Raw genomic sequence first — 12860 nt, 5'->3', positions numbered from 1 at the left:
TGTGTGTGTGTGTGTGTGTGTGTGTGTGTGTGTGTGTGTGCAGGGCCGCTGACAGGTTTGGCAGGGCCCAGGACAGCGTCGTCAGAAAGGGCCCCACAGCCCAATATAGGCCTACACAATGTAATGAGGACTCCCCCTGGGCCCAGGACAACTGCCCCAATTTAGCAATTTAGTTACTTCTGTATATTGCCTACATGATGATTCGTACCCACCTTCTTATAGTTCTACCTATACCTAAATCTTCCATAACGATTGCACATACACTATATTAGGCCTACCTATATTACAGAAAGTAAAGTATTGTCAGGCACTAAAAAGACATATTCAGAGCAGTGATTTCACTCACTTGACCATTTGAGGTGTTATTGAGTTGATATAACTTCAGCATCTGGCATTTTCGTTTTTCAAATGTGCCCTAAACGTTCTGGGGTGAAACAGAGGTATTATAGTTTAGAAAACCTGGGAGTTCTTCCTAAGTGTCAATCAAAGAACCATTTGGTTCCATGGTCCTTCAAGAAAACCTTGTAATTCAAAAACTATTTTCTCATATATAGGTCCCTCTGAGAGTTTTTAGGCTCCTTGGGGGATTTTTTGAGGCTCCTCCACAGTGACAAAACGAATACTCCTCAGGGAACTTTTTTATAGGCTATAAATTGCTTAATTCTCACCTAAATATGAAACACATTTGATGGCAGCCTAAGTCTTTGGAATCGCTTTGGCACTTCAAGAAAATTATCAACTAATTTTAAAATGATCAGACAATTACGCACACCGATTTAGTCGGCTTTTACGTACGTTTTAGTTGTGATGGGGGGATAAGGGTAGCCTATTGAAACAGGACTTGACAATTTTACATTTCAAGACTAATATACCTCTGTGGCGGAACTCGTCCACGCTCGTCCACTTGAAGCTCAAATTCCCCGACTTCCCACAGCAACACATCGGCAGTGGAGCACAGGTGCGAATGCGTGACGCATTACGCATCCAAGGTGTCATGGTGAGTGCATATCATACAAGGTATCTATGATTTTCTCATTTTCCACTGCAATGATGATACCTCTAGTCCTGTAGCCTCAACGCATTGAACAGAAGGCTAACTGTGGTGCAGAGGTGGCACAAAACTAGAACAGCTGTCCTTAACTGCATTAAACGAAATGTTGTGTATCCAAGCAACATAGCGCATGTGTCAATTTTAATTGCAATGTGTTTTTTTCAATAAAATTCTGATTGTGTTAATTGAGGGAGTAGCATACATTTCGTGTTGGTCTGCAAGGAATCATTTGAGAATGCAAATAGCTTAGGTCTTTCCTGCTCATCTTCATCTTGATATCCCGCTATTGGACTATTTCGTTTTACCGCCACAGTTCATACGTGCCTGCGCGTGTTTGACAGACAGACATGGAGCCACCCCTCTATGCGGTGCCGGTGTAAATGTAAATATATCCCGGCACCCCCGCCCCTCCTGCAGAGCTCGCAACATCCCCACTGGCCGCTGCTGGGGACCGAGTGTACCATCGGCTCTATAAAACTGGACGGATGTATTAGGAAAAAACCTCACTATTAACCCCCTTTTCTTTTTTACATTTTTTTTTTCGTGGGGGTCAATTTCAGATCTCCAGCTGTCTGGCTGCCGGTGAGGAGCGGACATAAGGTCAGTATTGAACAAGTGCACCATTTGAATACTTTAGTGCGCAGTGCGATTAAACATTTTCCCAGCAGCTCCGAGTGTGCGAGCCTTTAGTTGCCTACAATGCAGCATCACAACATCACAACTGCTCTTTAAGCGTGTATAGAGCACTTTCTCGAGGCACATGTTAGTAGGCTATGTATATGCAACATACCTTAGCCTACTCACTTGTCATGGCATTTCAAGGCGCTCACATGTATTTCGAGAGACAGCGCGTAACTGTGCGTAAACTACCCAGATATTTATTATACGTTTTTTTCCCCAACAGAAAATTCAATGAATTTATTTCCATTCGTTTTACTCTGGGGTTGGTCACCGGTGTGTTTTGGGCAGCGCTAATTCATAGGCTACTTAGAAGTATTCCCTGATGCGTCTCGAGATCACATAGCGCTGCAGCTGCCCTACCGTGGCGGAGAGCAACTGCTCATACTAAAATAGGAAGAGGCTGCATCGCGCAGCTGACGGTGCTGTTTCTCAGGAGCTGTGAAGTGAGGCACTCCCATTTAAGTAACTGACTTTCCTCGGCCCCCATGTCTTGAGAAGATTACTATTCAAATGGCAATCTTGAGGCTACAAAAAGAGAACACTATTCAATTGTCTGTCCAGCAGGCATATAGATATATAGGGTGATTATACAGAGGGTGTCTAGTGTTATTTACGTTTCTCTGCCATATCTATTGCGAGAAAAACCTCCCTCAATTGTGGAGTCAAAACAAACAATATAGCCTATATAATTTCATGTTGTTTCAAGCTATTGTTGGATTCATATCCAAATCTGAACATGGCAGTGCCTTGTTGTGTTGTTGTTCAGCTAATAACTTTTTATGTTTGATCATTGCAATGTGCCCAGCCAAACATCAATGCTTTTGATTGTGGTTGGGGCAAAACTGGCATGAGTGGATAGTCACATTATTTTACTCAGAGGTTACAGTACCCCTTAGCTCTTGAACACTTGAACGTTTCGTTGATTTCTGCCATTTTAGTTACACAAGACTGTCATTATATTTGTTTCTTTGCATGGTTTCATTTAACAATAACAGGACACTATTTCATGTAGAGGTCTGATAGCTCCTGCCCATCCAATACGGGATTGTTTTGATGTGCTGTAATGATCAATGAATCCGGCTGCCCCTCCCCCTAGCACTTGAGCAGGAGAGGGGCGAGATATACGGTATTATGCGACATCCACAACCCTCATCAATCTGACTCTGTCACCTACTGTATGTTGTTGGTCTCAACACAGAACACCCTAGTGGTTTTGGTGCTAGAAGTTGAACCATGGGGATCAAGGCCGCCCTCCCCAAAGTTGAGCTGTACCTCTACACGGCCGTGCTGGGCCTGGCGCTGGCATGGGCTGCCAGCTGGATTGTAGAAGCCTCAAGCGGTGAGTTTGGTTGTTTGTGATTGACTGGTATGTGTGTGCAGGAAAGCCAACAAGGGGGAGCAAAGGGGTCACCTGTCCCGGGCCCAAGGGAAATGGGTGGCCCATAATTGGGTCCTCATTGCATGAACTCTATTGGGTGGGGGACTCTTTTAGATGACTTTGTCCTGGGCCCGGCCAAAGCTCTCAGTGGCCCTGTGTGTGTGTGGTAGTTGGGGGGGGGGGGGGGGGGGGGTCCTGCTGTGCTGTGTGGTCTTGCAATGGCATTTGTAACTGCAGGCATGCACTACTACACATTCAGTTCCAGAACTGTAGAACAATCAAGTCTTCCACACAGAGGTCCCTCTGCTTGCACTAAATGTATCCCATCATTAGGGGATAGGGTGATCATATATACTCACAGAAAAATCCAATTAGTGCTGGCCTATTTGTTCAGGGCGGGTGAAATTCGCGAAAGTTAATAACCGCCAACCCTTGTCTTACAAAGATAATGTTTGTTCAAAAGCAGCAAGAAAAAAAGAAAAGAAAATGTAGGCCTACATATTAAAAAAGATTATGTGTGTAGAGATCAAGGCTCTGAATTTACACCCACCAACCAGTCAAATGCTAGTGAAAATTCAGTTTGGTTGCGAGAGAAGACCAACTTACAAGCCACTTTGACTCATTAGTGGGTGTGTGTTTGGCTAGTTACAGTAGATTGGCCATTTTGGCTGGTGATGAAAAAAGTTAATTTAGAGCCCTGGTGATCATGGCATATCCTTTCTAATCTTAGTTGTTCTTGTCTGCTGGTAGGCCTACTGAATATTTTGATGATAAATACCTTCTGGATTGCAATGGTCAAGGGGAAAAAAATCAGTTCCCCTCAAGAATAAACACTATAGCCTCACTGTACATGTAGTCACATACATGTTCACCTCAATTATACCGCAACTGTAATCAGGCATAGACGACCTGGGTCCCCATACCTACTTGAATCCTGCATTGCCTACCAACAGTTGTTGTGTTTAAGTGTCCTACCATAGCAATAGTGTACTAGTGTGGTAGTAGTGGCATGCCTGCCTTGGCACTGATGTTACAGCTCAGTGTAGCCAGCATGTCTGCCTTTACCCTGACCCATATTCCCTGGTGATTATTAAATCAATCATGAGCTCACTCGCTCACTAATAGTAGTGATGATGAGCTATTACCTTCTTAACATCACACGAAAGCAGTGAAGTTGGTGTCACTGGTCACTGTCACCGAGCGATGAGTGTTTCCCTTTGTTGCTGATTATGTAATGCATTTTTAAGCAAAGGAGGAGAATCTGGTACAATCCCAAAATAGATTATGGTGTGTGGGGATTACTGCAGCAAGAGCAGCCGGTGTTGTCTGGTGATTTTTACAGAATTATGCAATGCTGTTAGTATAACATCATGGCAGAATTTCCACCAAGATATGATTCTTGTCACACTTTCACATTGAAAAAAACCCCCCAAAAAACAGGCATGATATCACACATCTTTCTTTCCTTTCAGAGAATGTGGGCAGAAAAGCGTTCAAAGGAAATGTGCAGTCAGGATGGACTTACTTTGGCAGGAAAATGGTAAACCAGATGTAGATAATCTTTTTTGCCCCCACACAAAATTTGTTTTATAATATTAATGTACACATATGTTTGAAAAAGGTAGGTGAACTATTCCTAATTGCATCGTTATGTGTTGATTTTCAGGATGTTGCTGATTTTGAGTGGGTGATGTGGTTCACAACATTCCGTAACCACATTCTCTTTGCCCTCTCCGGTCATGTGATCTTTGCCAAAATTTGCTCCCTGGCTTCCCCTAAGGTTGGTGCGATGAGTTAGGGCTGTCTTTGAAGACGAGATTAGACTCTTTATTCACTATTTGCGTGTTAACACTTTTTTGCAAGTCTCAACTACCTTTACTTTGTGTTAAAAAATTGTGTTAATGTTTACAAGCCTTTGGGCAGAATCTATTTTATAACCTTATTATCACCAAAATTGTAATGACCAGGCCTTAATCTGTTACGTAAGTCTGTTGGTAATGTCATAGCAGTGTTGTTATGATGTAGTTGAATCTTTTAGGTAATGAGTGAACAAGTCTGCTGGCGGGCCCATCTGTACAAAGAGGCTAGTACTTACAGGGGTCGGACAAAATAACTGAGACACCCGTCATTTTAGAGTGGGAAGTTTCATGGCTCAAGTGGACCAGCCTGTTGGCCAATCTTCATTAATGGCACGTTGCACCAGTTAAGTGAAGTGTGAAGGTTCAATTAGTGGCAAAAGAGCACAGTATTACTCTGCACATGCAGTATGCAATGCACACAACATTATGGGTGACGTATCAGAGTTCAAAAAGGAGAAATTCTTGGTACGTGTGTAACTGTTGCATCTTTGACCAAGACAGTAAGTCTTTGTGATGTATCAAAAGCCACAGTATCCAAGGTAATGTCTGCATACCACCAAGAAGGATGAACCACATCCAACAGGATTAACTGTGGACGCAAGAGGAACAAAATGACACTAAAATGACAGGTGTCACAGTCCAACCCCTGTAACTACTGTTGTGTTTTTCATCATGTTCAATGTTTTTATTATTTCCTGAAATGGGATCAGTAAAATATATGAATCGCTGATTGACAAGTTGTACAGTATTTATAGTGATTTGTAATTCAGTGTCTTGTACATGTGCTTTGTTTCCTGCATTCACTGAAGATTGGTTTTGGAGGCCAGGTAACATGAATTTCGCTATCTGGAAGAATATCATCTTATTTGCAGAAAGCATTTCATGTTTCCATCATACAGTCCCATCTGATTATTTGAAATATTTGTATTACTTTTCTGTTCTTTTTTGCTGTTGTTTAAATAAGGTTTCTTTTTCTCATAATTAATGACACTGCCATAGCTCAATTAGCTCATCAGTTCACATCAGATCAGAGCAACCAGCAAGCAACCAATGATAATTTCTGAAACACCTCATCTCAAACACGCATTCACATTCCTTCATGAACACAAGCTTTATAAACAGCTTTGAGCCAATGCACACCACTACTTACCAAAAGCAACTGCTCAAATGCGCAATGCCAATAAAGCAAATGCGCAATCATGCCAATGCTTTACATGAAGCCAAAGCCATTGTTAATGAATGGCATGTTCCTTTGGTGGTGGGCCACTTTCCACAGCACAGGGGTATGGTCTACATGATCTACGGCCTGGTTGCCACTCTGGTCACCATGGGCTGGTCCTTCATCTCCCTCATCCTGGCCCACTGCATGATGCTCTACACCGTCGCCCTGCTCAAGAGGAAGTCCCTCTGCTTCGTGGCTGGACTCGCAAGTCTCGCCACCCTCAAGCTGGAGCCCTACGGGTCTTGGCAGGTGGGTGGGTGGGTGGGTGACTGACGGTGAAGGGAGATGTTGTATCGAGCTTGTTAAGGATTGCCTCTTAAGGGTTAATACATTATTTACATATACATCCACATGGAACTTTGCTCTCAAATCTTTTGAAGCTGTTGCAATATATAATTCCAACTGTGTACCACAGGTCTAGAGAATTAGTGCCTTCGTTTATCCACAGTATTTTTTTCACCCTTGTATCATTTCGGTCTTTTCAAAGTGAAGATAATCTGTTTGCCTTCTCCTCTGCCATAGGCTGACTTAGTGACTGGCTCCTTTGAGCTGCAGGACATCCTCTTCTATGGGGGTTGTGGATTTTCCATCATGCGCTGTATGAGCTTCGCACTGGAGAACTGTGAGAAGAAGGATGGCAACTACACTTTCGTCGATCTACTCAAGTACAACTTCTACCTCCCCTTCTTTTACTTTGGACCTATCATGACGTTTGATCAATTCCATGTTCAGGTAAATCCTTGTGTTTTTCTGTCGTTTTGTTGAATTCTTCATGGTCAAAAATACAAAGTAGACCATGTCCCCATTTCCTCATCCAACAAGCAGGACACAGTTTGCCAATTTAAGTATATATTTGTTTGTGGTTCTATTTGCATGGACATACACGTAGATAGTTTTACAGCAGACCGTTTAATATAGGCCTATTCAAATGAGCCTTTGAGGTATTCCCTTATTTGGGGGTGTAGTCTCTGAAATCCTGTGAATAACTACATGTGTGTGATGCTCTCAACATGCCCAGTGTTTCTCTCATGGCTTATAAGGTAAATAAAATGTGTTTTGCTGATGATTCGTGGGTGTGCTTTTGATCACACGCAGGCTAACAACCCCAATCTGACTCGCAAGGACAAGGAGTTATGGGACATTTCGATGAAAGCGCTTGTTCAACTGGGTGTCATTTTGGCGGTGGATGTCTTCTTCCACTTCCTCTACATTCTGACAATCCCTGGAGATATAAAACTGGTGAAGCAGATCTCTGACTGGTCTCTTGGTAGGTCTGCGTCTATGGCCTCTCAAATGTCTGTGGTTTTCTCTTTAGTGCTACTGTCAGGTTTCTAATGCGTGCATGACCACTAATGCTGTATCTGCTAAATGCTTTCTCTCCCTCTCTCTCTTTCTGATTCTCTCTTTCTCTCTCTCACTCACTCACTCTATCCCCCTCCCTCACCTGATGTCTTACTCTTTCTGTCACACAGTCACGCACACATTCTCTCCCTCTCTCCGATTACTCTATTGCGCTTTCTCTCTTTTGCACTTCCTAACGCTATGTCTGTCTGTCTGTCTGTCTGTCTCTTTCTCACCCTCTATCTCTCTTTTCTCATCAGCTGGTTTGGCTTACTCCAACCTGGTGTATGACTGGGTAAAAGCCGCCGTTATGTTCGGTGTCATCAACACTGTGTCCAGACTGGACCACCTTGACCCACCACAGCCGCCTAAATGTATTACTATGCTCTATGTGTTTGCTGAAACGTAGGTATTGTCCTTTGTGAGGAAAAAAAACCTAATATGTGTGTCATGAAATGTGATAAAACTGGATAGTAAATATCTATATTCTGTCTCTTTCCCTTACCAGTCACTTTGACAGAGGAATCAATGACTGGCTGTGCAAGTGAGTGACCAGTCAAAAATCATTTAATCATCATTCATATATCTAATGACACTACATGCAGTAGCCTACCAGAAATATCACTACTTAGGCTGATATCAGTCATATTTCTCTGAGCTGAAGGCCATTCAGATGTTTGTACTGGGGTCTATCTGAAAGCTGATGAATGTATCCTCTCTGTCCATTCCCTGTAGGTACGTTTACGACTACATTGGCAAGGACCACGACGGAATTTTCAGGGAACTTCTAGCAACCATCTGCACTTTTATCGTCACCACTCTGTGGCTCGGCCCCTGTGAGATTGTTTACATTTGGTCCTTCTTCAACTGCTTCGGTCTTAACTTTGAGTTGTGGATGGCTAAGCTCTTTGCCCTGCCACCTTTCTCCACTCTTGAGGTAAAAACATTGAGAAAGCACAATCTGCAGCGTCCATGGTTATCCCGACTAAAACCAGAGCAGTGATATATTTTGCTCTCACGCTGTGGTGAAAATAAGCCCTTCTCAACACACTCTCTCCACAGGGTGTAATGTCAGAGGCCATGTCACGCAGAATCAGGGGGCTGTTCAATGCTGTGAACTTCTGGCAGATCATTCTTTACAACATCCTCGCCCTGAATAGTCTGGACTTCGCCAAGCTTGTTGCTAAGCGACTGCTTGTTCAAGGTAACAAAGAGTTTGGAGTTTGGCGCATGAATGTAAATTAGAGTAACATTTATCCCACCACTCTTCTTTCAATGGATGCTTTTATCCACGGGATGAATTAAACTGCAAGGTTAAGATAACTAGCGGTAATACAATACAAGATAAATGTGGAGGGGAAAGGAAGTAAACAAGATGAGGAAGAGAACAAAAAACAAAGGGTTCAGAGAGAGAGAGAGAGAGAGAGAGAGAAAGAGAAAGAGAGATAAAAGATAGAAGAGCGTAACATGCATATACGGACACCGGAGATTCGAGGGACTGTGTGCGCTGGCGAGAGTACAGTTGTGGCCTTTGTTCTCCCTGCAGGCTTCCCCGTGTCCACTCTGTCTGTGCTGATGGTGACCTACTGTGGCGTGCAGCTGATCAAGGAGAGGGAGAGGACTCAGGCCCTGGAGGAGGAGGCTGCAGCAGCTGTAGCAGCAGCAGCAGCAGAGAAACCCAAGACCGAATAATGACAGCGGAATGAAACAAACAAGAAGAACAGAACACAAGAACGACAAGAAGAATAGAACACGAGAACGACATGAAGAACAGAACACAAGAACGACAAGAAAGAATGACAAAAAGAAGAAGACAAGAAAGAAAGACTGAAAGACAATCATCCTATCCTGTCCCGTCCAGTCAAGTTTAAACTGTGCCTCACATGTCCCGCTCTCATCCTCTCTCTTATTCTCTCACTTATTCTCTCTCTCTCTCTCTCTCTCTCTCTCTTTCCTTTGTGTGAGCTTACATACCAGAGCTGACCGGCTCCGTCACCTAAGCCACCGCCATGCTGCACAAGTCCATCACCCCTCATCAGAGAGCAGGCCCTGCATCATTTTGAACTGCGAATGGTCCTCAAGTGCACTTGCTGTAGATAAACATGACCTGTGCTTTGACAGATATACATGAACATATAAACACAACATGCAAACACATGAGCACATTCTCTCTCTTTGTTTCTCTTTCTTTTTTTCTCTCTCTCTCCCTCTCTTCTAACACAAACAAACACACAAACACAGACACACACGAGCAGAACACACTGTTTGCACACAAGTGCATTTTATTTGTAAACTAGCATTAATATTAAAAGCCTTGCCAAATATTTTATGCAAATAAGTAACGAGACACTGTATGGTATATTAAATAAAGGTAATATATCTACATTTATCTATGGTTTTGTGTTCAGATTTTTGTGTGTGACTGGAGTATGCATTACATCATTATATTGTCGTAGTACTTTAACAATTTCATCCATTGTGACCAGAGGTGGCCAAAGTTAAAGTAGAAATCCGCACATTTGTGGTGTAAGTAGCACTAGTATGCTACCACACTGTAAAACATTGCAAACTAGTTAAACTTTAAAAAGTAAGTTGCCCTGCTGGCTGTTTATAAGTTAACTCAACTTTAAGCTTATATTTGTGTTAACTCAGAAATCAAAGTCTCAACAAAGATTCTTTACATTCTAAGAATGGAACGTCTCTGGTCTCAAGTTGAGTTATCTTAAAGGGGTATGCCACTATTTTGGGGCTTAATACAGTTAAAATTGTTGGCTGGGGTTTATAAAGGTGGTAAAGTGTCTTGTTTTTCATGTAAGCCGTTGTCTTGCTTTAAGACAAGTTAACTTGTCTTAAAGCAGGACAACGCTTAACATGAAACATGGGTGTTTTACAGTGTACACAGTAGTTACACTTGTTATTCCATTGTACTTAATGAGGTGGCTGGACGTTGATCTAACTAAAAGGAAAACCCCTCGCATTTGATCCAACCAGCGTAGAATCATATTGCTCTATAGTAACTGTGGACCAGTTCCTCAGTGAAGCGACTTGTGTTGAATGGAAAATATGGCTGGAGTTATTTTGTAGGCTTACTCCTTTTACTTTGTTCACTCACTACTGATTGTAATGAAAGAGCCATGGGGCACAATACACAGGTATTTGGGCATTGTCTTGACATCTGATTTGGTGGCTGTCATTCAGCACATCCTGCTAGACCTGCCCTTTGTACCGTGCTTTCCCACACTCGGCAGGCTATCCAAAGGGCTTTACAACTTCAATGCACTAGGATCTGTATGGGGTTCAGTGTCTCGCTGAAGGACGATTCGACCTAGCCAGTAGGATCTGGACTCCAACCAGTGACCCAGCAATTGAGCCACTATCAGTCCAGACAAACACAGCCTGTTTCACGCACAGTACAGTGGAGTCAATAGATGTAAAATGATACTTTTAGGAATAGTGCCCCACAAAGCCCTGTGTGTGTGTGTGTGTGTGTGTGTGTGTGTGTGTGTGTGTGTGTGTGTGTGTGTCTGTGTGTGTGTGTGTCTGTCTGTCTGTCTGTGTGTGTGTGTGTGTGTGTGTGTGTGTGTGTGTGTGTGTGTGTGTGTGTGTGTGTGTGTGTTCGTGTGTGTTCGATCCTTTCTAAGCCCTGTGTGTGTGTGTGTGTGTGTGTGTGTGTGTGTGTGTGTGTGTGTGTGTGTGTGTGTGTGTGTGTGTGTGTGTGTGTGTCTGTGTGTGTGTGTGTGTGTGTATGTGTGTGTGTGTGTCTGTCTGTCTGTGTGTGTGTGTGTGTGTGTGTGATAACCTTACCACAGTCACTAGTGCTGTAGCTAACACGGCACATGTTCTCAGGTGATGACAGAAATAACATTGTAAGTAATCCACACTTGCCCATCACTGAAACAACACTACATGATGCCAGGCCTTAGTAACTCTTTATGGTCAGTTCGTCACTGAATTTTATGTTCATACAAATGATACAAATATTGGTAACACTTTATGTTAGGGATATATCTATTAGCAGAAATACATACAATGTTAATGCCTGCATAAGTAACTTGTAAGGCATGCACTAAGCAAACGCTAAGGCCTACTATGTCCTTACTAAGATTAAATTGGTAATAAATCCCTTATTGTGCATGAACAAGCGAATACATTTGCGAAATACATTCGCAAAATACATTTGCAAATACATGCCTAACAAATGTTTGATTTTGCATGTTTGCAATGTTTGAAGTTACTTATACAGGCACATTGTATGTATTAGTGCTAATAGATGTATCCCTAAAATAAAGTGTTACCCAAATATTGAATCAAGTGTGTAAACTCTCTGTCAGTGCAGCACACTTAAACCACAGGTAACTAAGTTTTATTTAATGTATGACTTAGTATGAGGAGAATGTCCTGGCATGACACTAAAATAGGCCAGTGTGCTCACTGCTCATATCCACCCCTTCCTGAATCACATGGTCTCACACACCCACACAAAGAGAAACACACGCCCGCGCGCGCACGCACACACACACACACACACACACACACACACACACGCGCGCACACACACACACACACACACACACACACACACACACACACACACTTCCTACCACTCCACTTTCCAACCCACCGTAGTCCATCTGGTATGGGGGGGTCCAGATTAGCTCTGCCACGCGGCATCACTCTGTCAGGGGCCCCTTGCTGGGTGGCATGCAGAGGTGCCTGGTGGGCACAGCTCATTAGTCAAGAGCCCTGCAGGGTCATGGTCTGCTGATCAGAGTTGCCAGATTGGGTGCTTTCCCTCCCAATTGGGGCTACTTAGGATGGCCGTGTGCGGGTAAAAATGTTTTTGGGAGAAAAAAAGCGGCCAATTTTTGCCCATAGAATTCAATAGATTTGGGCGGGATTTAGTGCTTCCAGGCAGGTTTTGAGCATTTTTGGGGCTGGAATTTATCAACCTCATCTGGCAACCCTGCTGCTGATATGGGTCAGACACTCAGTGGGAGATTAAAGCATGCAGTATGAGTTCAATGGCCGGCCCGTGACTCTCTCTCTCACAGTCAGAAAACGGAGGGTGTGAGGGTGTCTTGGGTTCCCACAAGGTCTTTAAATCATTGTGATTTACAGGACATACACTACAACTACAACTACAACTACAATAAACTTACAATACAAACTATACAGTACAAACTGGCTTAACATAAAAAAAATCACTTTTAAGATTGCATGCACACTGTAAGTTTAAAATCATCTTACTCAGAAAACTATGACTTGTTTATGCTACTGGGCACTTCCCCCCTCTGCCACAAGGGGGCCCCAGCTACAGTATGCTGACAA

General features: G+C 43.1%; 1 protein-coding gene across 1 annotated transcript; it reads left to right on the top strand.

The window, feature by feature from the left end:
* The first annotated feature begins 1463 nt into the window (after positions 1 to 1463).
* hhatla (hedgehog acyltransferase like, a) lies at positions 1464 to 9921 on the top strand. The gene is made up of 12 exons (XM_063219095.1): positions 1464 to 1651; positions 2931 to 3071; positions 4583 to 4650; positions 4777 to 4890; positions 6246 to 6440; positions 6714 to 6923; positions 7287 to 7458; positions 7793 to 7937; positions 8041 to 8076; positions 8268 to 8469; positions 8595 to 8736; positions 9079 to 9921. Exons 2-12 carry the CDS (start codon positions 2966 to 2968, stop codon positions 9222 to 9224), a joined length of 1536 nt encoding a protein of 511 aa, XP_063075165.1. The 5' UTR covers positions 1464 to 1651; positions 2931 to 2965; the 3' UTR covers positions 9225 to 9921.
* Positions 9922 to 12860: the final 2939 nt, after the last annotated feature.

Source organism: Engraulis encrasicolus, chromosome 16 (assembly GCF_034702125.1).
Source record: "Engraulis encrasicolus isolate BLACKSEA-1 chromosome 16, IST_EnEncr_1.0, whole genome shotgun sequence".
Taxonomy (NCBI): domain Eukaryota; kingdom Metazoa; phylum Chordata; class Actinopteri; order Clupeiformes; family Engraulidae; genus Engraulis; species Engraulis encrasicolus.
The sequence above is the reverse complement of the archived record's forward strand: the minus strand, read 5'-3'. Positions and strand labels throughout refer to the sequence as shown.

Coding starts and splice junctions, on each gene's coding strand:
- hhatla (XM_063219095.1), top strand. CDS start 2,966: ATGGGGATCAAGGCCGCCCTCCCCAAAGTTGAGCTGTACCTCTACACG. Junction 4,651..4,776: donor CTTACTTTGGCAGGAAAATG/GTAAACCAGATG, acceptor GTTGATTTTCAG/GATGTTGCTGATTTTGAGTG. Junction 8,470..8,594: donor CACCTTTCTCCACTCTTGAG/GTAAAAACATTG, acceptor CTCTCTCCACAG/GGTGTAATGTCAGAGGCCAT.